The 25222-nt window shown below is 38.2% G+C and overlaps 1 protein-coding gene across 2 annotated transcripts; it reads left to right on the top strand.

The window, feature by feature from the left end:
- The first annotated feature begins 1256 nt into the window (after positions 1–1256).
- LOC140946711 (uncharacterized) lies at positions 1257–25065 on the top strand. 2 transcript variants are annotated; one of them, XM_073395818.1, is made up of 23 exons: positions 1257–1591; positions 3314–3815; positions 5577–6382; positions 7460–7588; positions 8179–8472; positions 9368–9640; positions 10890–10997; positions 11359–11489; positions 11982–12018; positions 12972–12998; positions 13563–13738; positions 14314–14370; positions 15098–15273; positions 15936–16011; positions 16618–16694; positions 18103–18229; positions 18989–19063; positions 19367–19456; positions 20764–20924; positions 21162–21320; positions 21921–22000; positions 22865–22969; positions 23650–25065. In XM_073395818.1, the coding sequence occupies exons 1-23, from the start codon at positions 1558–1560 to the stop codon at positions 23811–23813; spliced, it is 3864 nt and encodes a 1287-aa protein (XP_073251919.1). In that variant the 5' UTR covers positions 1257–1557; the 3' UTR covers positions 23814–25065. The 2 variants fall into 2 exon arrangements, with proteins under 2 accessions (XP_073251919.1, XP_073251927.1); XM_073395826.1 differs by lacking the exon at positions 1257–1591 and adding an exon at positions 1726–1899.
- The last annotated feature ends 157 nt before the right edge of the window (positions 25066–25222 follow it).

Raw genomic sequence — 25222 nt, 5'->3', positions numbered from 1 at the left:
GTTCTCATGTATTTTTCATTGTTTGTCATCAAGTCTATGAATCTCAGGTGCTTGGGACTTAAATAAACTCTAGTGTAGATTTATTTGTCTCTTTAAGTAATCAACTAATCTGAACTTAGTTTAAATTTCCTGATGTTATTCACCACATTTGAAAGTTTACTTTAAATGTTTAGTGTCATCACTTATATATATATATATATTTTTTTTTTCTGTAATGTCTTTATAATCCTTGTTCAAAGGCCAGAGGAGACATCTCCAATTTCAGTTGATATGTATGTCCTATTTAAGAGTTCTCTGAGCATTTCCTGTTTATTTTTGGACACTCCACTATCACGTGCACGTTCGAACGAGTTTTTGTTAACTCTTAGGTTTTTACGTGTGTAAATATACTATATTACTCCTTATTTTTTCTTTATCCCCTTTCTAACTGTGTTAGTGAGTATATTTTGATTGATGGAGAGGGCGGTCAATTTTAAATTCTCTCACACCGTGAAAAGAGTAACCAGTGATAGACTCCTGTTACTATAATACTGACGTGAAAGAGGCGCCTTTCAGTGGGCTGAAATAAAACTTGATAATTTAAGCAATGTGTACAGAATTGAAACTGTAAATGTTAGGTTTATTGTTTGGCTTGGTGAATGCGTGTCTTTAAAAAATAAGTGCATTCTTCACATTATCATGTGTTTTAAATATTATTCATCCCCACTGAATCAATAAATCAAAAGGAATTAAAAGTTTTTTTCCCCTTTTTTTAATGAGGGGGGGGGAAGGACAGGGTGTCTACAATTAAAATTCTCATGGAAATTATATCCTATGTTTTAAGCACTATTTAGTACTAATGTAAACCCTTAAATCTCCTCTTGCAATGAATGGAATAAAACAACCATAACAGAGTTGCAAGAGTAAGTTTACAAACATTCTTTTCACTTAACTATTATCTATCACTTACAGACCCTACAGCCTAAGATCTTTCCTTCCGCGAGTTGGGGAGTGGTGAAATCGAGTCTTGTGATTGTGATTTCCGTCGTAATTGATGGTCACGTGCAGTTAACGGGCCCTTCTCGTATTTCCACTTTTATTCAGCTTTGTGTTGCAATAGCAAGCAAAATAATTTGATCAGGTACAGTTGAGACACGGAAAAACAACACCCAGGCCTTGAAATTGTAATGACACCATTCTCAGCTCGCCTCAATTAGGGCGTATCGTCACTTCCGGATCAGTGGTTTTCTACGTCACTTGATCACTTCCGGAAAAAGAGACTTTTGCTTATTTTGGTTCGATGGTGGACACCGTATTGCATGAATCCGAGATCACGTTATGATCTTGAGAGTTATGGTCTATTTCAAGATGTAACAAAGGTATAAATCTGGGGATCAACTGAAACAATCATCAATCTGAAATAATAATCGGAGATCGGTGGATTGAAAGATCTGAAGAATTTTAAAGTCAAACCTTGAAAAGTTCCGCGGAAGCCAATACCGATAATTATACCGTTACTATAGAACTGCACTGTTAGCTATTTTGGGGATTCTAAGGAAAAATCGATTTCATGAAGACATGAGGCTTTATGCACTCGTTGGCACTGAAATTGGTGAGTATAAAAAAATATATTAATTTTGTAAATTTTAGGTGAAATGGTTTCTGACCCAGTCTCTTATCAACTATTTTACGGAAATGCGCAAAAATTCACACTTTGTTGACAATCTGCGCATTTGCTTGCTTCTTCTTGCATTGAGGACTTGAGAAAATAACCTGTTGATAGTATTTCCGATGCCTTAGAACGTCAATAGTAGTGCTTCTTCATACAACATCTTCAGCGTTCGAAAACGGAGGTTATTGTGATTTTGGTGAATGTGGTTTAGCTGTGATCGGCCTTTTGCAGATGTGGGTTGATCTTCGGTGAGTGATGCATTGAACGTTGTTGATTGTACTTGAGCTTAATTTCTCGGTGCTTCAAATTTAATAAGCTTGATGTTCTTTAACTTGTAATTCTTCGTTGTTTATCTCCTCTTTGTTGTCTTCCTTAGAAAATCGAATGTCCATACGCCGTTTATTTGTGTTCCCAATATTGTTTCAATCAGTGAAATAGTTTGCGTGGCGATCATGTCTGTTTGGAACTGACTTCGATTCTACAGGGTTGTTTTATCGATTTGATATCTTTAACAGATTCTAGAATTGATCTCCCGTTCAGATGTTCCGTGCTTTTTCTTTTATTTATCTTCAAGTGACACCTTCTTGCCTATTGAAGCAGATATCTGTGACTATAGTTAATATCAAGTGCACTGTTGTATGTATTTCATTGTCTTTCGATATCCGTGCTCGCTCATGGTAGTGTATTTCCTATGAAGGTTTCAGTTTTTAAAAAAATTCAACTAAATTGTATGCGAAGTCGTCCTGAGGATATAATGAACGTTTTTCTACGTTTAAACACGTGTAAATTACGCGTATTTCATTGTTTGTACATGTATGTTATTTATTTTTGGAGTCTAAGTGAACAATATTCCTGCTATTCTCGGAAGCATAACAGCTCACGACCCTGCTTACTTGAATATCAAATCCAGTATTCAATAGAAGGCGATATTTGACCAGGTTTTTAACGAATATATACCTGGTAATGGAGTATTCCTTTGCAGTCCTGAGAACTGTACACTGTAAATACATATAATTTGAAATGGTAATGTCAGTTTTAGTCCTTGTGGCAAATTATTGTTGATCTTCAGTAATGATGGTCTTACATCTATTGTGTATTTTTTTGACAAGTAGATAAACATGTTTCAAAATCATCATAATTCTTTTCCTGTGCTTTCAAACTCGGCCATAAGAATTTTAAAACTGCGATCAAAAGTCACTGTGAAATCAGTTACTGACTGATTGTAATGATCAAGAAATTCAAAATCTTTATCCAATTTTAAGCTTTAGTTGTAAGGATCACAGCAAAGGCAGTTTGCTGGCATGCATTTAAAGGGATAAGATTTTTTTATGACAAGCAAAGTTTGGAATCATTTTGAACTGTTTATTTTTTGCTTAGACTTTCAGACTGGCGACTCTGAGGGGGTATCTTGCCCTTGGGCAAATTGATTATTTTAAGTTATTTTTGTCTCACCCAGGTTATAAATACTCTATAGAAGGAGAATTCATTTCTATAGTAGGGTCAGGGTTTTCCAGAAGCAAAGGCAGCCTGCAAAAACATTGTCCAGTTGTCATGGAAGTGCCTGCTACTAAAGAACAAAAAGTTTCTTGGGATAATTAAACAGAAAGGATGCTATAATGGCAAAGAGCATCAGTCCTTGATATTTTGTTCTTTTTTTTTCAGGCATGGAGGAAGAAGATAAAGGTGGAACATGGAAGCCAGTGGAAAAGGCATCTCTTCTTCCTGCCACAAAACCACGCCCTGCACCTCGCAAACGGTCACATCAACCTAAACCAGACATTACTATAGAGAATGGAAAACCTGAAAATATTCCACCAAAGCCTGCTGTTCACCCAAAACCACGGAGACCACCACCTAAAGCTCCAAATTTGAAGACACCTGAAACTGTGGGAAAAGGTGTTATATTAATAAATAATAACAATTTGTCAGCTGATAAGGAACCTCTAGGAAAGCAAGGATTAGTTAATAAAGCAATAAAAAATAATGAAATTCGCGTACCGAAGATTGAATCATCAGTAAAAAGTGTAACTGAATGTAATGATACTAGTAATGGACCTGTTAATGATTCTGCGGATGATCAGCAGTTGTATGAACCATTGAGACCAACAGTGAGTGGTTCGTCTTCAAGCTCTGATGAAGGATATGAAGCTATCTCTGTTCCAAGGTCAGTAAATAAATTTATTTGTGGAAAACATGAAATGATGGTTATGTGAAGAACTATCTTCACTGTCAGCATGCCTGCAAAGTTGAAAAATACACAAGAATTATTTAATGCAGGCATGCCAACACTAATAATAATAATAATAATATAATGATAATTCCGTTATTTACCCTCGGCAGTACTTATAGCACTGTATGCTAGTGGGGCCGAGCAAAAGCCTGAAACAAACAATTCAAATTGAAGTTAAGAGGGTTAGGAATCCCAACTGGCCAGAGGCAAACCAGCTGGCTATTCACAAGCATGGCCAAGGATTCAAACTTGGGACTATTGGAACAAATCCAGCTCGCGGTCAGAGTGGGACATGAACTCGGTGCTTCCGACCAGCGCTCTGTCCACTCAGCCACCCTGCCTCCAGTCGCTGCCCCCAGCAGTAAGAGGTTTTGTCCATTAAGGAGTTATTCTAAAGTTTTGTGAAGTATATGCAACAACACTTCTGAGTTTCCTGTTGCCCAAAAAATAATTTCAACTCCAGAGGCCACAGCACATGTATGTGTGATGTCCAGTTGCGTTATGTGGCTCTACGCAGTGGAACCAAAATTCCACCTATATTATACAGCAAAAACACACGACTAAGAACCGACTCTGGGCTTCATCTCAAGTTTTTTATACCTGATAATACACTCCCGCTTGTTTTTTAAATAGTACATGTATGTCAAATTTGTTCTTAGGTTATTTAACCTTAGGTTGATTCTTGATTTCCTTAGTCTGCTAGGAGGCATAGGAAATATAGAATCAACCTAGGTTAAGTCAAAATTAACCAAAACCATTAGTGATGCATGACACTTTCAGTTTTACTGTTCTCAGTTTTTTTTTAATTTTTTAAATTAGGTTTTATGTACATATGTTACAGGTTGAATTTGATTTCATGTTAAATTATTTTTAATGTAGGTTGATTCTCAATTTCCTCTGTCTTCCAGTGCTAGGAGACATTGAAAAATAATTGAGAATCAACCTAGGTTAAATCAAAATTAATCTGAAATCGAATTTGACCTGTAACGTATGTGTATAAATTGTCTTGAATGTTTGCACCATCTTATGTGTGCTAGTTGACAGTAACCCTTCAGTTAGGCAAAATTATTTGATTTCCATTCTGTTCTAATGGTGAAGATATGGTGTAACGGTAATAATAATACCAATTAAACTCATCACCAGTAGATGAGCTTGGGCATTGGTGCCTACAAAGTTGGTGGAGCTGGGCAATGCTCTAGCATGAGGAGGAGGTATCCATGGCATCTCTCACCAGGCACCATCACACTGAACAATTCAGTGGAATACTTACGACCAATACTTACCTGGCCCTTACCTCAAAAGGGAGGGAGGGATGGGAAAAAACCAAAGCACAAAAGGCACACAAACAGCAAGCTATTGCAACAACACTTTGCGAAGAACTGCAAGCAAGCAACTGCACATCTAAGTCACGAGGTGCCCCTACTAGAGGCAACGGGCCACCCCTAGTATAGCTGGAGAAACTGCTGACCAGCATTGCTTCGAGGTTAACTTTGCCTAAATTACATTTAGCCACATTGATAAACTACATGTGTATGTGTAATCAGATGGTGACAAATGAATGTAGAGATAATTTTTTCTGCATTTTGTCCAAATTCTAATAATTTTTTATAATAAATATTTGCACCAAAATAAAGGAGTAATTTGTCACCTGTTATATTAATATTGTAACATTATTCCAATTTTTTAATTTTTCAGAGCCAGCAAAATTACACCACCATCTCAGCGTAAAGCAAGTGGAGTTGCTGGAAATTCAAATCAGGTTTCCCTCTCCTCCAAAGAAGGTGGTACAGAGCCTCATAAAGCAATCACCACAACAGGCAAAGCTTCTCCTCCTACATCTCATAAAATAAGTGGGACAGGGCCCAAGTTTTCCCCTCCCGTCCCCCGCAAAGTTATCAGTCAAGGGAGCAAATTTTCCCCTCCTACTCCCCGTAAACCAATTGGTGTAGCAAGCAAGACCTCCCCTCCTGTCATACGGAAAATTGGTGGCTTTAAAGTTGAAACAACTCCACCATCTTTTCGTAAAGCAAGTGAAACAAGACAGCCTGAGGCTGTTAAAGATCTGAGCCCTAACACATCTCCAAGAACTCTTGATCCAAGTACTGCTAGTAACAAATCAAAACCGTTACCTCCGAAGAAACCTCTTCCATCACTGCCAAAAGACTTAGCATCTGCAGGACAAACTACAACAACTGAAGCAAATAAACCTCCTGTGCCCCATAAGCCACCTCCGGACTTGAGTTCATCTTCCAAGGGTGAATCATCTGTTGCTGCTCTAGCACAAAAACTATCAACCATACCTGTATTTCCTTTTCGCGATAATGGTTCATCACCGCGACCTTCTCCTCATCCTTCACCAAGGCCATCACGTAGTCAAGCTTCAAATTCACCTGGAGATAAATCCGATTCCAAGCCTGCTTTAGGTTCAGTGAAACCAGCAGAACCTTTTAAACCTAAACTTCTTCCTAAGCCTGGAGGTTTGCCAGTAAAACCTCAAGCTGGTGAGTAAAGATGAAACTTTTGGCAGTGCTTAAGGTGATGAAGTAAACCAGTCAATGTAAAAAGATCTATTAGCTGACATTTTGAGCTCTAGAGCTTTATTGGAAGCAGTCAACCTGATGAAGGGTTACTGCTTAGGGAAAGTTCATTTAATATGACAAGGGGGGGGGATGAAGATATTGAAACTCGAAGCTTGAAATTTTAGCAGCCCCCCTCACTAGCGGTTCAATTTTTTAGGAGCCCCCTCCTTGGTAGTCGAAAAAATTTCAGAGCCCCCCCCCCCCTCCCCTCCTCCTTCAATTCCTTTGCTCCCCTGAAAAAAGATCACTAGACTGTATTAAATATATTTACCGTTATTGTCTTCAATGGTTTATACTATGACAAACTTGAGATACAGTTGTGATACAATTTTCTAAAGCATTTTTGGGATGAACAAGAGTGTAATAATTACTGAGACTACATTTGTTATATCTGTAAACCACGTGATATAGCTGAGTTGCACAGGTCATTAAATTGTTGAGTTGAAAACCATCCGATCTGTATGATGATGTCATGTGTTGGTTTTGAAGTATACAAATTTTCGGAGCCCCCCCTCCTAGCGCAACAATTTTTTCAGAGCCCCCCCTTCGGGTGTCAAAAATTTTCGGAGCCCCCCCTCAATATCTTCATCCCCCCCCCCCCCCTTGTCATATTAAATGAACTTTCCCTTAGGCCCTCAGAGGTCACAAACATTAGTCCCTCGTTGGAGCAATTACTTTGCTTTGACAAAACTGAGAAAATAAATAAAAAGTCAACTTTAGAATGGCTTTATGGTAGCAAATTAAACATCATCAACCCAGTTGATTTTCTCTCTCACTAACACAGGCTCCCTTGAATGTTCATTTAAACTTATTGTAAGATGGTTAAAAACCTTATAAGCAGAACCGAGCCGAGTATACGGCATGTACATGTACTTTCATAGGTGAGTACTGTATTGATAGCACTTCATTAGTTACTTTATTGCTTTCATAACATTGTGTGCTTTTTTACATTATCGTATCGTACTATTATATGACATTTCCTTGTGAAATCCTCAACAGGGAATGAAGTGCAAAAGCAGCTGCCGGGAAGACCCAGTGCTCCTTCAGCAGAAGTGGTTGCTAGGACGCGGTCTAAAACAGTCGAAAGTCTTGAAGATAATGACAGCGACACCCCATCAGAGACATCTGGTGAGTATGGAAAGATACTTTAGGGTTGTAAGATCTTTAAGAATAATTGATCAAATAAAGTTTTAGTACACAAAATGAAAGCCCTCACGTCATTAAAGGGGCTACAGCTGTATGTCAAAAGAAAAATTATTGCTGTTTTAGGTGAATTCTGTACTGAGGCCATTAATGGTACTTACATGTAGTACCTGTACCCATACACAAAATGCTCCGAGCTAGAGTTTATATGAAGAAGATAATCATCCAAATTCCATCAGGGAGCAGTGCAAACTACTTTAACAATTTTTTATGCTGATTTTTGCAGGCATAGCATAATAACTTGTAAAACTTGGCCTGGTTATTTCAATCCATGTCAATCCTTGCCATCTGTAGCAGAAGATGACAGAAAGCATTTTCAGTACATTTAAATATTACTAGTCGTACATACATGGACCATTATTTTTTGGAATTCAATGGATGAGAGAAGACTTATTTTAGCTTTTTGAAAAGATAGCAAGTACAGTTGGTGTATTTAATGTCATTCTTTTTAAAAAGCTAGTACAGTGACGTAGCTTCTTCCTCTAACTATCCTGATTCTTGCATGTCATTTACAGTTGTAGGGACTGAGACTCAAAAGAAAAGGTTGGCAACGCAAAGAAAAACTCTTCATCCTGTCGTTAATCGTTCCTCAAGTAATGGAGTGCAAGCTAGTAGGAGACCACCACCCTTACCCCCAGGGGCTACCCCTGTTACTGAGAAAGCAACAGTGTTAAAAGGTCCACCTTTACCACCTGTGCCACGCCCAAGACCCGTCTCTGCTTATGATCATACACAAGGGGGCGGTGTTAAACTTTCTGTCAGCAAGTCTGTTTCAATGAGTGCAATATCAAATGTTTCCTTAGCTGAAGGTAATAGCACAATGCTGCTTGTATTACAAAGTTAAAGTCAATAATACTTTGTACAATAACTTAGCAAATCCTTGCATGCTGATCGGTCGAGAGCTATGGTCTATGAGAGTATAGACCGTGGAAATAACGTAGCATGTCACACGTGATTTTTCGAGAAAGTTCGCAGGAAACTAAAAATAAATGTTATTTTAAAAAACACATCGACCACAATTTTCCATGGTCTACACTCTTATAGACCATAGAAATGATGCCATAATGTTCAAGACTTTGTAGTGAAACTACTCGCCTGTGGCTTGTGGTTTCACTTGAGTTTTGAACATTTTATGATGTCATTTCTATGGTCTCTAGGAGTGTAGACCATGGAAAATTGTGATCGATTTGTTAAGTACATGTAGTTTCTCACCGTTGAATCATTCTTGGTTCAATAACAGATTTTCATGATTTAACTGACTCCATATAGCCCTTCCAAATCAGCAGTTTAATATTATTGTGCTGGAAATATGCCTCGCTTGTTAGGCTACATGTACAGCTGTAATCACATTAATTTTCTGTTATTTTGTGTGTGCACTGATCCTGGTGACATTTTGAGACAACGTGCATACATTATATTTTGTTGTATATGTACATGTACTTGTTTTTTTGTGCTTAATCCGCTCCATTAGTATACAATTAATTAAGGTATATACAGTTGTATAATTTAGAAGGTCATACATGTACATTACAGTAGAGTGATACAGAGGCATGAAAAAGAAACATATATGTAGAAGAAAAAAATACAGAAGACAAAATATGAACGAAGAAAGGCAATTGTAAAACATTGTATAGTGAAACTAACAATTATGGCCCATTAGCGCTGACTTGACTATGCTCTCATACACTCTTTCCTTTTGCCCAGACCAATCTCAATACTCATATGCATATGAACATGCATTTATTGGTACAAGTCCACCCATGAGTGCATCATCAGCCCACAGTCCCGCCCGAGCTCCTACAGATGAGGCAGGTGGTACTTATGAAACACCTGATGATCATGTTGTCAGTGAGTTTATGGAAGACATTCAAGAAAAGAGAGCAGCTGCTGCTGCATACGAGACAGCAGATGAACAGGCAGTGGCTGGGTTTGTGAGCAGCTTGAAGAGAAAACACACCTTGAATGGACTCCAGTGTGGTAAGCACTATAGCTTACATTTTAACTGCTGTACTACTATTTTGTTTACTGTTTAAAGAACTGTGAAAGCATCTGTGTAAAAAGTAATGCTCTAGAAGACATACTTTACTTTGTTATGTTTTTGAATACTTAGACAGGTTTGGAGATTGAAATATTCCTTACAAGTCATCTAAGTTTTAAAATGATCAGTTTTGCACACTGCAGAGAACTTAGTCACAATACCAAACAACCTTAGCTTAAGCACATTCTACAGAAAAGACATCTTGTGGGGCATAATTGACAGAATTATTTTTATTATGTGGCTGTGTCCATAATATTAAAAAAAGAGGGCATGATCAGTGAAGCAAATCCTGTGGTCTGATTAGCTGCTTGAGTCTTCAGTGTTCTCCCCTTATCAGGTGTTAACTGGTAATATTTACCACTTGAAGCAACCCTTCTTACTGCCTCCAGCCACTTGGAGGTTTACTAAAATAAAAAAATGTAGATTTTAAAAAAGGAAGTTACATGTACGTTATTGTATGATCTGATCTGATTCTCATAAAGAAAATGAATAAATATATATGGAAAAGTACTGAAGTATACACAGCATTTCATTTTATGGGCTGCTCATTTTGGAAGTGTTATTAAATATGAAATGTTTTAAATTGTTGTCTTAAGATAACAAAGGCCCATTTGTGTAAAATAGGTCTTAAAATGAGGGAGTGAAGTTTCAGAGAATTTACATGTAGCTCCTAAATTTCCCATCGGGGGCAGGGCCATGTCCCTCACTCCACTAACCCCCTCCCCCCAGGGAAAGTGCACCTCTGGTGCATATTTTTTGCCTTACTGGTCATGAATGGTCCCTTACCTGCTGAGCTAAAATTTAGGGAGAACAGGGGTCTTGCCGTCTTGGGACTGCCCAGTTTGTGCCTTGAGAAGAGATTTTGTTTTGGTGGTATAATAAATCCTTTATTAACCAAGCTTGCTCTGTCAATCTGGATGAATGTTTGCTTTTTTACATTTGACTTCATCTTACCCCAGAAAAGTGGGAAAACAGAACTTGGCTATTATCCAGCCCTCTTGCTTGTTTCATGCTTTTTCAGTGGATACCTATTGCACCCAAGTGACATATTTTCATTTTTATTGCACAAGATAACATACAAACAAAATATAGTTGTTAAAAATAGGTAAGCAAACAGGGCTGAAATAGTTAAGTGCAAACTTGTTTAAGTAGCTGTTAATTTGTGTTTTGTTGTTGTTTTAATAACAGACCTGAGCACAGATGAATCTGACTTTTCTGACAGTGATCATGATTACACAGAACCACCAACTGAAGAAAAAGATGAAGATGAAGAGGATGGTGATGACCACAATGATGGTAATTCACAGTAACATCCTTCCTAGAAATTATCATTCAATTAAGGATTAAACAGTGCACAAACAACACCGCAGTATCTCTGTTACATACGTCAACTATCTGTAAGACAAACATAGGCAGTCTTAGTAGTGTTTATCTTTTGCACATGTAGGTCATAGGAGTATGTTATATGACACCTGTACGTGACACAAATAGTGAGCCTGGGTTACCTGTGGTTTTAGAAGAAAGTTGACTATAATTTATACAGTTCAGTATTGTCAAAACTGACCTTTACTCCAGATGAGCACTGATAAGCCTTTTTAGCCAGGTGATGCTGTTTGTGTGCGTTATTAAGACATTTATTTTTTATGTTATTTTTCAGCATCATCAGAACATTCCTTCTCATCGGATTCCTCTCATGACTACTGTGTTCCTCCAGAGAGCATCTCTCCTCCTGAACCCCCAAACAATTATGGGGATGTTTATGATGAGGTGGATGATCTTTATGCAGAGGTGAGCTGTGTGGAAAATTATTTTCTTGTAAGTGTATTGAGTTCCAGTTACATGGGCAGGTAGAGTTTTTTGGGAATTTACAGTAAGACAAAATGTTTCAAATTCTTGCTTAATTCAAATGGATGTGCATCTAAAACTGATTTTCAAGCTGTCCTGACAAAGTGGAATTACAGTGTAATTACACTGGAAACTAATTGCACTTTCCAGTGGATAGAGATCTATCCAGTTGATAGCGCTATCCACCCTTTGAACAACTGAGGCGAGTACTTTAACTTCATCTTGGTCCAAACGTTAAAAAAACTTGTCTTGACATTACGCGTACAGCTCAATAACACATATATACTGCTACCCCTTGCTCCCTGTCATGATGTGACTACCCTTAAGTTTTACATTGAACATCTTTTGAATTTAAGTATAATTTCAGCTTCTTTACCACCGTAAAATGGTTATTATAACAGGGTATTTAATTTTTTACTCTTTCATATTTCACAGCCTATCCACAAGTCAGATGGAGAGGGATTTTCTTCAGGTAAAGACATTTTGTTAACAATGGTTATGTAAAAGGTTTTTAAAAAATGGTTTAAAGGCTTGTTTATTGTGGAAAGTGCACTTAGCTTATCCAGCTGGTTTACAGGCACTCCACTCAAATACTTAGAAGCAAATGATAATTCAAATACAGCATAACAGGATCAAAAACCCCAACTGGCAGGAGGCACCCACTTGGCTATTTACATTTACAAGAGTGGGCGAAGATTTGAACTCAAGACAACCGAGAGCAACTCCAGCAATTCGCCAGAGCAGGACTCGAACCTGGGAGGGCTGGATTGCAAGTCTGACGCGCTGACCACTCGGCCACGCTGCCTTCTTATTAAATGACTTATTGCTGAGTAAATTCTAATTTCATCCGCCGTCATGCGAGCGATAAAATAAAATCAGATGACCATGTAGTGTCAGAGAGTCTGGTTTGTTTACTCACAAGGTTGATAACACACTATAGACTGTATGACCCAAAACCTTAAAAAAAATTGAGTGAGTTTTGAACATTATAATGTTTGATTAAAGTGTTAAAATGTTATTAGAGCATGATAACAACTAGTACTGTATGTACTTGCTTTGCGGCAACATGGGCTAAATTTAAGGGCTTGTAAAACCATTTCTTTTACGTCAAAAGATCTCATATTTTGGATCTGTACATTGAATTATGATAAAGTTTATAGCTACAATTTACACAAAAACAGTTTTCGTACCTTGCACTATAGGTGCGATTTGTTTGCATTTTTTTCAGGTCAGCAAAGGCAAGCAGAAAGTAAGCAATGAGCGCGACACACACATGATGGGCCCACTGGGCATGTCTCTCTCTCTCTCTGTGCCTACCTTGAGTTTGCCTTTGCTCACATGAAAAATAAAAGAGCTCCTCTTCTGCAGGCTACAGTTATCGTTTCAAGGGCACTTTAACCGTTATGTGTTTATGTTTGTTTGTAGATGAAGAAAGAGACACTTTTGCAGAAGGTTAGTTTTCTTGGCAAATTAGTCTTTCCTGGCCTTCCAGGATTTAAATTTGTGCAACATTTAATTGACTAAGGTGACATCATCCAGAGCTCTTTCTGTCTCCATTTTATGTTGGAAAAAAAAACAAGGCCAAAAAGTGTGCCTGAATCTTATCATTTGTGTGATGGAGGAAATGCAATGTATACAGCAAAAAGTGCCTTGTTTCTCTGTTGTACTGTCTATTCTGACTCAACATAAAGGTTTCATTTCAGTTCTTTAAAAACAAGTAAAAAAACCTTTGAGAGGTTCCTTGAATGAATACAGCAAATTTTAAGTGAAAATATAAACTGGCCTAGAATTTTACATCCATGATTGGTTGGTTATATGCAAGGCATAGGGATAAGTGGGAAGTTTTCTATAATCTTTTAGTGGTCCAAAAATTATACAATATTTCAAGTTTCAGAATAGCGAATATATCTATGAAGTAAATGAGCAGCGCAGTTTGAGTTAACATGTCCCTTACAGTCTTTTTTTGTGCATGTAGCCATTGCAAACCTTTGCTTTTTCTTTCACTTGTTTTAACAGAGCCCTTGTACCAGGTCTATACCCGGTGCACACTGCAGCGTCAGCGAAGCATTAGTCGACAGCGCATGGGCAGTGACAGCAGTGATAAGTCACTAACGGATGATGAAGCCTTCTTGGAACAGCTAGAAAAAGGAACGCTGAGAAACATGAGAGTGCTTTGGTGTGAATTACCAGAGGTTTGTTGATAATCATATAGATATAATAGTTTTCTCTTAAAATTTAAAGGAAATGTTAAGTAAATTTATTTTAACAATAGTGGCGATAAACTTTGAGTGAGAGAGTTCATGTTACCTTGGATCAATACAGCAAGATAATAAAATGGTAAATATTCAGTGGAATACTTGATACCTCAACTTTGGATAAAGAGTTAGCTTACGTCAATCAGTGCTTTCATAAAGGCTGTAACAACGCAAGATTTAGATGTCTTTGTAACCCTCAACTTTAAAAATCTTGCTCATCTGTTTATAACCTTTTTTAGCAATCAATTTTAAGTAACGTTTTAACAGTTTTATTTTTCCACATTTTGAAATTTTTAATGAAATTTAAAATTCATTTTTCTCTAAACGTATCTAATTTTCTAGGAAGTACACATAAATACTTTTTTCGAGTTTAAGTTAGTGCTCTTGCTTAGTAGGAAACCGTTATCCATCTATCTACATAGTAACAATCTTTTGAATAGAGGATACGTAAGGGTATCTTTAAGTAGAATGAGCGATTCGAAGGTCTTTCATGATATGCTCCTCTTCCGCAGGTCCAAGAAAGTGGCATTTTAGACAACATAAAACGAGAGGAACGCAAAAGACAAGAGGTCAGTAATATAATTATATACATGAAATCATTTTCTTGTCTATGAATCAAACGTTCATTTAAAGCAAGTGTTCACGGTTTCGTGGTATAAAAGTGTAACAGTATAAACTTTGCGAACTGGAGAAAGACTACAAAATATTGAAGATTTTGTAATTGACTGTCTTGTAGAGCACCTACATATCCGTTTTGAGGTATTTTTCACTGCACTAAGCACTTCTCAAGTGTTCGTTGATGGTTTCAACAGTGTCTGTTGTCCGTCTTTGAGATGTGTCCGTCTTATAGTAAAGAAAACACTCGACTGGACCTGAGGTCTAACACTTGTGGGATGCAGCTACTGTTCCATCAGCTATAAGTTTACTTAGCCACGCATGTGCAGTACGTATACCTACAAGACGAATGGTGGGACTCCCGATCAGAGCACTTAAAATAGAAAATTTGCTTTACTCTGCCTTTCAATGACATGCAACACATGGTTAACTTCATAACATTCTTGCTTCTATTTTTAATGACAACAAATATCAACCAAAAGAAATGATTTTTATTCTCATTTGCATGAGAATAAAAAGCCTCGCTTTGAAACAGAGGTTTGGGGCAGGGTCACTATAGGACATAGGGTCACTACTTCTTGAGATATACTCGTTGGTACTGAATCGTGGAAGTGAGAACTGTCATTTGAACTATAAGGTCGCACAGTAGTAAAGAGAGTGCTTTAACTGTGTTGATTGCAGGCGATGTTTGAGGTGATTACGTCAGAGGCAAGTTATCTCAGAAGTCTAAATATTCTGATGTCACAGTTCATCAAATCAGAAGAGTTAAACGCAGGTTCCTCGCTGTGTGTTTTAGAACGAGGCCAGTCACATGTGCTGTTTTCTAATATCAACTCCATCAAGTCTGTCAGTGAGAAGTAAGTTAATGCAGCCTTTCTGTAATAACAGTTTTATTAAACAAGTAAAGGGTTGATGATTCTTAGACATATGTTTAACCCTTTAAGCCCTAATATCAACATACCAATTTTCCACACTGATCTCCGTACATTTCTTAAAGATTCAATTGAGAGAATTTGATAAACGATCAAAGCATTTTCTCATTGGTGATCACTGTCGAGACTTCCGGATAGTTCTTGCGTCTACACGAAAACCATACCAGATAGAACTTCTGTTCACACTCAAGAACAGTGATTTCGGCGCCGTTTCTGTGAGACTAACGGCGAACTCATAAGTGAAGCGTCACATATCGGATAGGTTCTGTGCCACACTTTGGTGCCGTGTTACGGGTTTTCGGACTGTGGGGGAGGTAAATATGAAATTAATTTTTATAAACTTCACCGGCCAATTTGGTCACCAAGGTGATTAAATGAAGAATTGCTGCCATTTTCATAATCAGTTTATTTTCGTTTTGTTGTTTGTTAATTTTTGTTTGTGTTGTTTTTTTGTTTGTTTGTCGGCGTTGCCATTTTAAAATGGGCTTGTTTTTTTCTATGTATTAAAGCCAAGGTATTTACCTAAACGAATGTTTCACTTTATGGTTAGAATGTTTGTTACTGATCACTTGTTCATTACCTTGTAGCTTTCTCCAGGCCTTGCGTGCACGCCAAAAGGAAGCTTTGGTTATATCATCTATCAGTGACATTATTGAACAGCACGTAAGTTGAACACTTTCTATATCGTCTTTGTTAGACTAAAATACAGTTAAAACCCGCGACTAAGAACCTTGTTTTTAAGAACCTGTTTAGCCTAAAATTTGAAACAGGTTCTTATTTCCGTTCTAAAAATATCTATAAAAGAAATTCTATACACTTGGGCAAATGAGAAAAGTCAACATTGAGGATCCTCTTTGGAGACATAAGTGCCTTAATTACTCCAACTCCAACTGCAACTGTATACAAATTTTAAAATACGTAAAGAATGAACTGAATTCCTCCAAATATTCTTAGCTACAATGTATATTTTTCTTCGGAAAATAAGAACCTCTTTAAGAACCTAAATAGCCTAAATTTGTGCTTATAACCATTTATGTAAGAACCTGTTTAGGCTAACTTGGAAAAATGCAGGTTCCTAGTCGCGGGTTTTTACTGTATTTACTTTCCTCAGCTCTGCAATCAGATCTGTTTTTCTTACACATTATACCTGTTTAAACTTAGCAAAGAATGCCCAGTTTTTTGCTCTCCGAGAGAGAGAAATCAGTTGTAAAAACTCATGTGCTGTTCTTAGCCAACTGTCTCTCGTCATGAATTTGTATCCCATAACAGGCTACCCAGTACTTTGAGGTTTACGTCAAATACTGTTCCAATCAGATCTATCAGGATAGAACATTAAGAAATCTAAGGTAAGCTAAAAAAACAGATAGCGTTTGTATTTTTATAGTCAGTAGTCTCGCCTTGCTAGGAGAGCCTTGCTTTCACTTGCTCGATTTTGCCGTACTTGAGTGAGACTGCATCAGGGTCGTACATGTCATTGGAAAACCTGGAACTGCGTCATGGAATCTAAGAATTGCATTTTCTAGGCCTGAAAGTCATGGTATTTAATTGTCGGTCCTTGAAAGTCATGGAAAATTGAAGTTTTGTTTGGTAGATTCGTTAATGCCGATAACAAATCAAGGACAATGTAAGATAGAGCGAAGTGACTGAACAGCGCAAACGGCACTCATTTAGGTGGACACCAGAGTTTGTGTCTGTTGAATTGTTTAAGGTCAGAAATACTCTAAAACACAAAAGCTTTAAAAATAAGTGACAGCTAAAGCTAAGGTCATGGAAAAAGTCCTGGAATCTGAGGAGCTCAAAAGTGTACGAACCCTGCCGCATGAATAGAGTAAAATCTTTGTTGAGCATGCGCTGCTTGTTGCTAGGATACAGCTTCAAACCCAGGCCTAATATCCGTTCACTTGGTACAGCGGGCTCAGTCATGACCACCCGCTTAACAATAAACGGATGTTCGCAGTCAAAGACCGGTTTGACGAAAAAACAAGATTTACTCGTCCAGAAATTCAGGTTTCGGTGACTTCAAAGGCTTTACGCGATTCAGGCAGAGCCTTTTTTTCTCCTCCTCACTCAATAAGGCAAGAAGAAGCTCTACTTACAGGGTGAACCAATCTAAAAACAACTAGTGCAAACAAGAACAACAAATATTAAACAGCTGTTATTGTAAGAAGCAGCGCAGTGGCTGATTCAGTCCTTCAGATAAGGGAGGGGGGGCGGTCATCCAGACCCTGAGATAAGCGGGTTGGGGGGGGCGGTCTCCAAAAAAAATTTTTCAGCCCTTCGGGCCTCAGTTTGGTCTAAAAATAAGTGGGCCCGGGGGGGGCCCGGGGGGGGGGGGCCGGGGGGGGGGGGGCCCGGGCCCCTCCCCTGGATCCGCCACTGAGAAGAGTGATCATTTTTTTAAAAGGTAGCAACAACTCTCGTTTTTTTCAGTCGATTAATTTTAATCTCTGCCGGGATAACGCTGCTTAAATGCTTGTGTATGTAATACAAGGATTTCACAGTGAAAGATAGGGATGTCAATCGCCATACATGTTTTGTCTTACAATTTTTTTTTACACAGTCAACCTAGAGTTGGTGCCGCTCTCACTCGTTAGTATATTTCACGAGTGTCTCAAAGCCGGTATTCGAACACAAATTTTTTTTGCACTTTATTTGAGTGTCAATGTATTTAGCACGAAAGTACTAATTGGGGACAATTTGTGCAGTTTGGTGTGTTGAGAACTGAACATGCAGTTTTTTTTTGTTATTTTACAGAAAGAGTGTGCGTTTTTCGGAGGCTATGAAGAGACTTCAAAGCAGAAGGGAAGTACAGGGTTTGACACTGCAGTCATTTCTCGTTCTTCCAATGCAGAGAATAACGAGGCTTCCTTTGCTTGTGAATGTAAGTATTTTGAATATCGAATTCCAAATTTCATCATCTCTACCAGGCGTTCGCCACTGTAGAAATGAGGAGTCTGAGCCGGTTTAAATTTCGTAAAGACTTCTAGGACTGTTTTTAGCGAAGGAAAATAATGGGCCAATAGCTCACCGGCGCGTCCCTCACCAATGCTAGAAGGCTTTGCGAAATTTAACCCCGTCCAGCTTTCTTCTCGTTTCCTACAGTGGCAAAATGGTCATTTGCAAGTTGCGCGGAAAGACTTGACTGGTATCGCTATGTCGAAATGCACTACGGGATTGTTGGAACGCAAGGTCATCTTTGGTTGGCTGTCACATTTTGCACGGAAAACTGGATCAAAATTCGTCCACTAGAACAGTTCCACGGTGCAGTTCGAAGCGCCACCGACTCTGTCTTCTGCGCGACCTCCAAATGGCAGATACCCTGGGTACTCCAAGGTCAAGTCAAAGTCTTTAACCCAGCAAAACTTTTCTTTCTTTGGGCGTAGAAGATAGTTAAATGATGGAACTATGCTGCGTTCAAGGGGTTAGGAATTCGACTCGACAAGTTTTGGGAAAAGGTGTCTGACTTAGCGTGTCTATTATTTGTGCCAATCCTGAGGTGAGAGTGTGGAAATAACTGTATATTTGACCAAACCCACACGCTAAAGACGTTTCTGGCTCTCCTGGTGTTACGTTCCTTTGAGTTACTATTAACAAATTTTTTGTTGATATTTTTGTCATTATTTTGTACCTCTCTTCTTAGGCCATCTGTCAACACTGTGAAGCTGGAAGTGAGGAGTTTAACAGATCAAACCGGGCGTTAGCTGCTATCAACAAGGTGAATAACACTGAACAAAAACTTCATCTAATTTTGGTTTTTGTTGCCACTTTTACCCCGTGGATATCGCGGAGATGCCGCACCTTCTTTCGCACTTCCCTCGTTTCGTTCAACATGATTAAAAAAAAACTCTTTTCTTTGACACCTTGGTGATGAGTAAGGACATGTTACCCCACTTCCTCGTCCCCTGTCCTGAAAAAAAAATATTATTTCCTTCTCAAACTCTGAACTTAAACTGCTCTCTGAGTTTGGGATATCTTCAGGACTCAATGTAATTGGAGGCTTACGATGTGTATTTTGTAGATTGTAAATGATTGCAATGAAGGGGCAAGAAAAATGGAACGAATGGAGGAAATCTGTGTTTTGCAAACACAAATAGAATTCAAAACAAAGGTTAGAAAACAGCTTGATTGCTTATTACTTAGGATAGGAACCGAGCACATTAAAAAGGTTTTTGTATGTATATTTTTGTGGTATTTTCTGTTGTTATGTTACACTCTTTGATGTGAGTGGTTTTCAAGTAATAAGACAGTCTAGTAAAAAGCGTTGTTTTTCGTTCATTTCCGCCCTTTTTCTTAAATATCTAGCCAAGATCTCATTCAATCAAAAAATGACTCAATTAGATTGGAGTCCTTGGTTCAGTAATTTTTTGAAATTTTCGATGATTTTTTGAATGTTTTTAATGTATAGAGTGATTTTACTTTACCAGTGAAACTGAGAATAACAACTACTACAACATAGCTGCAAGTAAACAAAAGAAGACAAGGGAATAGACCTTTTTACCGATACGGCGGCCGTATTGAATTAATTTTAAGGAGTATTATAGGATGTCCAGGGGGCATGAGCACATTTCGTTTGTATTTTCGAGCGCTTTTCGGGGCATTTTTTCTTAAAGTTTTCTAATAATAAGGTTGTAATGGGAAAAAAGATCCTTGTGCCGTGTTTGGATGTAATAATGATCGCCTTTTTCTAGTTTAGTATTAGAAATATAGTCTTTCACTGTATATTTCTCGGGAAAAAGGCGATCATTATTACATCCAAACACGGCACAAGGATCTTTTTTGCCATTAGAATCTTATTCTAAGAAAACTGTCCCGAAAAGCGCTCGAAAATAAAAACGAAATGTGCTCATGCCCCCTGGGCATCGTATGATACGCCTTAAATCGAATTAATTCAATATGGCCGCCGTATCGGTTAAAAGGTCTATTAGAACATAATGGGCCTAATTCACACGGTGACAATATTGTCCCGAGAGACTGAAAAAATCTTTGTTTTACCATCCTCGACCTCGCAGTGAAAAACTTGGGAGCGAGGCTAGACAGGTAAAACAACGATACTTTAGTCTCTCGGGACAAAATGGCCGCCGTCTGGCAAGGGCCCGTAGCGCGTAGTATTCTACTACCTATTTCACGGGTTAAGTAAAATCTCTCTAAAAATTGGGGGGAGGGGATTTTAAATATTTTTGAAAATTGAAAAATATTGGATTATGGGGCTGTTAAAAAATTAAATTTTCCCCCCCAAAAAACCACAACCAGCAGACTACCCCCTTGATTCTGATCGATGTCTAATAAGGACCAAGGTATAATTTTTCAAATATCAGAATAGCGAGATGAACATAACAGGATATATATACTTAGCATAGTTGTAGTGATGAAGTATTCAATAATACTCACAAGTTGATAACTCGTATATTTTTACAGCCTCTCGCTTTAGCGACACCGTCTCGATATCTGCTCAGACGAGGTGATCTTATGCAAGTTGTGGAGGACTCCAAGAGTCCACTAAAGAGACTAAAACCCAAATTGAAATCTATTTACATGTTTCTTTTCAACGATTTGTTACTCTTGGCGAAAAAGAAAAGGTATGAAAGTTAATTGATTGTTGCGAATGCTTTAAGCTTGTTATAATTGTCTACGCAGGCTGTTGCAAGGGTCCTTCGTTCAATTTTTTTGTCTTTGTCTTAGCGAAGTTAATAAAATCAAAGTCACAAGTTAGCTGATATTTACCGAGATATTTGCTTAGACCAATATTATTTAGTTATCGTTAAAGTTTCATCTTTTGTTTTCCCTATCAAGCTAATCTACTTATTTCTTATCAGTGAGAATCGGTTTCAAGTTCTGGATTACGCCACACGTAACATGACCCAAGTGGAAGAACCTCAGGAATTGGATATGAGTTTAGACCACGTGTTCTCGTTGGTATTGTTAGAGAATTCTGACAGTAAAACCAAGGAGTTCTTGATGGCTGCCAACAGCGAGTAAGTAGTTCTAATATTATGTGTCACCTGATGTTCACTTTTTAATTTGTGTTATACACAGTTGTCTAATTTGTTCTTAAAGGAATTGTGTCCCAAAATTTATCAAGATTCAAACAGTAGAAACGCCACCAAACTGAGTGAAACATACAAATAACCTCTTAAAAGATGACACAAAGGGATAAATAACACAGAAAGTACAAAAGGAGGCGCGGATGGGCAAACTTGAAGAAGGCTGAAACGGATAATTTGATATGATGCAGTGCCGGATCCAGACCTTAAGAAAAAGTGGGGGCGGCGGGGGGGGGAGGGAGGGGGCGGTCTCCAAAAAAACCTTTTTTGGGCCCTTCGGGCCTCAGTTTGGTCTAAAAATAAGGGGGGAGCCTCCCCTGGATCCGCCACTGTAACTCGTAGGAGACATGTTTGCTTAACGAGGAGCTGGGATCTGTCATTCGCATATAATTTCTTAAGTTCAATTGCGAATGAAGACACATAATTTGGCATTGTTAACACAATGAACTCAGACAATCGTGATGAGCCCCTTTGAGCTCAATTTCTTCCGTCCTTTTTGGGTGCCAATAATTTTTTTCTTCGGCCTTTCAGAACGGACAAAACGCGTTGGATGGAAGCGTTCAAACCGCCAGCCGCCGAGCAAGAGGGCGAAACCGTGTACGCGTCTTGGGGTAAGGACAGTGTTATGAACTGAATCCTAAAAATCCTATAAGAAGAATACACGTGCAATATAGCCTGCATAACAGGCGCTTCATGAGCTAAGCAAGGCGAATGGGCCCTTCGCGTGCAGCGCAACACAGGCGGAAAAAAAAAAACGAACAAAAGATGCAAGGCTGATTTTACAGTCGGGAATATATATTTTTTGTTACCAAAATTTCGGAAGCCTGGCACGGCCGTCCTTCTTCAAGGTCCTACATGATTGTATGTAAGACCCTGAAGAAGGAAAACCGTGCCTTCCGAAATATTGGTAACAAAGAAATATATACTCCCGACTGTAACATCAGCATTGCTTCTTTTGTTCTGTATTTTAATTTTTAGCTGATAAGATCCTTTATTAGGATCCGGTCCTTTTATTTTAGCTATTACCTTGGTCCTTGCTTCCAAAATTGAAAAAAAATAGTGGTTTTCTCTTTTCCTTTCTCTCTGATGTCTCGCGCTTCGCACTCTCGTCGTTAAACTGAGGGCCTGATCGCCCTCAGTAACGATTGCAAGAAAGCGGTTGTCAATTAGTTATGTATTGATTGGCCAAAACTATCACGTTTTCTTCTCAACCAATCAGAAAGGAAAGCTTTCGAGACGTGCGCCTCCTGTTTTCCCGCGCTTCCATGCAGTTAGTTTTATGATTTCTTTTTCAGTCACAATTCGACTCTTATTGGAACTTTTTTGTAAATACCGGTTCTGTTGGTTCTGCCTTTCAGTGTGGTTCGAAGAGAAAATGAACTTTCCTGGCTTAGTTTTTTGCAAATCAGAGATCACGGTAAACGCGTTAGTGGAAAACGATGATGATTAATTTTCATGCAACATTTGTGTCATAGATTGCCCTCAAGTAAACGCGCTTCATAACTACACGGCCCAACAGCCAGATGAACTATCACTTTACGAGGGTGACGTCATTAATGTGCTGAAAAAACTCCCGGATGGTAAGTAAACGTATACACAGCCTTTCACACATACACAATGCAAATTAGCCTGCGAGAAGGCTCTCTTCCCCCCCACCAGATAGGTTTCTATCAACAGAAAGTATCCGCCAGCCTCGCTTCTACTTTCAGGCTAGTTTGTTTTGCATACAACTGTAACTTGGCCTATTGCAAGTTTATCCCATTTTTCGAACCTTCTGGGGAAGCCAAATGGGTTCGAATCATTGAAAAGGTCGAAACATAGTGGGTCCTCAATCTAATCTATTTTCCATTATTCCAACCAACTTACTTTGTCAAATGTAGGTGACCCCCCTGAAGTTGAATTCCAAGAGACCATATAGTCCAGAAAGGGAAATAAAATTTCGTCGTTGCTAGTTTACGTTCTCTATAAAACGCGAAATAAGGCACTCGTGCAAAAAAGGCACAGAAATGTACGAAGAAGTGTGATGCACGTGCAAAGTTGTTTTTTGACTTATTAAACCTTTTTTTTTTTTCTACGTTCTCGATGCGGTCACGTCGTTGGATATTAAAGTCCATATTGGCTAATTTTTTACCCTGTCTCCTGTTACAATCCCAAAAGTCTTTGCGAAAGTTAACACGGCCCAGTCTCTCTCTCGTTTCTTTAGTGGCGACTTGTTACAAAAGCTCAAAGTTTATTTATTTAATATTCTATTTCTTTTCAGGTTGGTATCATGGTGAGAGGTTATGCGATGGAACACAAGGCTGGTTTCCCGCCAATCACACTGAGGAAATTCTTAACGAGCACGTACGTGCCCGCAATCTACGCCAGCGGTATAGATTGTTAGCAGCTTCAAAGCATTTGATTGGTGGAACACTGAGATTATGATTGATTATTCGTGAAAATTTTAGAACCCTGTTGAAATTATTTTTTAAAAGCAAATTCGAATGCCTTTGTATTTTTATTTTACATTCTTGTAAATACTCGCAATTTTTCTGCGCCGATACCGGGAAAGTAAGGTATATTTTGATATGAATAATTTTTTACAATTCACAGTGGCGGTGGCGAATAATTTTTTAACTTTAATTTTTTTTAAATAAATGCGACGTAGTTTAGAAGAATTTAGGAGTAGACTGGTAAAGCCAACCTGTCCACAGAGCGATTTTGAAATTGAATCATACTCTCTGGAATATTTTATTTTAATTCAATTTTGTGCGACAACGTGCAACGTAGTTTAGAAGAATTTAGGAGTAGAGTGGTGAAGCTAACCCTTCAATATAGCGATTTTATAGTTGAATCATACTCTCTGGAATATTCAATTTTAATTCAATTTTGTGCGACAATTTGGGAATTGCTCACCCTTTTCCTCGTAGGAAAGTTCAATTATTTTACGCCAAATAAAATAATGAGATTGGATTTCACCGTTTATATTGCAATGCTCACAGCTTCGTATCTTTAATCATATTTCAAAATTTTATTAGTAATATATGCAAGAAATCTTCCATTATTTCGAATCGTCACACTGATAAGTTAACTTACAAGGTAACCGTATTAGACCTTGTTTGCCCAGAAGCTTTACAAAAATGTTGTTCTTTTGGTATCATATTAGAGAGCTTTAGATTCGAAGACGAGGACGACTTCTCTAAAAATAGACACCCCGTAAAGCATCATAGTACTTTTTTTTTTCACCACAAAGGTTAGTTCGCTTATTTCCTTATTTATTAAGGAGGTAAAGTCCTCTCCTGATCTTTAAATGATAAAATTCTTTACATTTGATAACTTGTTTCGCCACTACAACATTCTCTCTAAAACTCGTAGTAGAATGACGACGGCTATCACATTTTCCCGCCAAAATGACGTTGGTTTGCGCATGTGCAGTAGTTAGTATTGAGAAAATCCCGTTCTCGTAGTCGTCCTCGTCTTAGCATCTGAAGCTCTCTAATGTAAGTGTATAATGATGTACAGTTATCAAGGCGATGGATAATGTATATAGTGAAGGTTATGTATATACTGTACTTACCATAGCGTCTAATACTGAATGTTTAGTGGTATGGATCTCTATGATTAGTATTGATTAGTAATGAAATTCTCCAAATTCATTGCGGCAGTGGGTCGGAAGTAAAAGGACGTTTAATTTTTCTTTTATTGGTTGTTCTTGATAGTTATGAAGCATAGGCATTCGCCATTTGCACATCTCCTATGATAATACACCTCGTTTACCCTTCCAAAAAAAATTGTCCATAAGTACTGTCTTCAATTTCTCTTTGGACCACAGTACATAAGTTGCCGATCAAAAT

Source organism: Porites lutea, chromosome 1, assembly GCF_958299795.1.
Source record: "Porites lutea chromosome 1, jaPorLute2.1, whole genome shotgun sequence".
Lineage (NCBI taxonomy): Eukaryota > Metazoa > Cnidaria > Anthozoa > Scleractinia > Poritidae > Porites > Porites lutea.
Note: the sequence above shows the minus strand (reverse complement) of the source record. Positions and strands in the feature narration are given on the sequence as shown.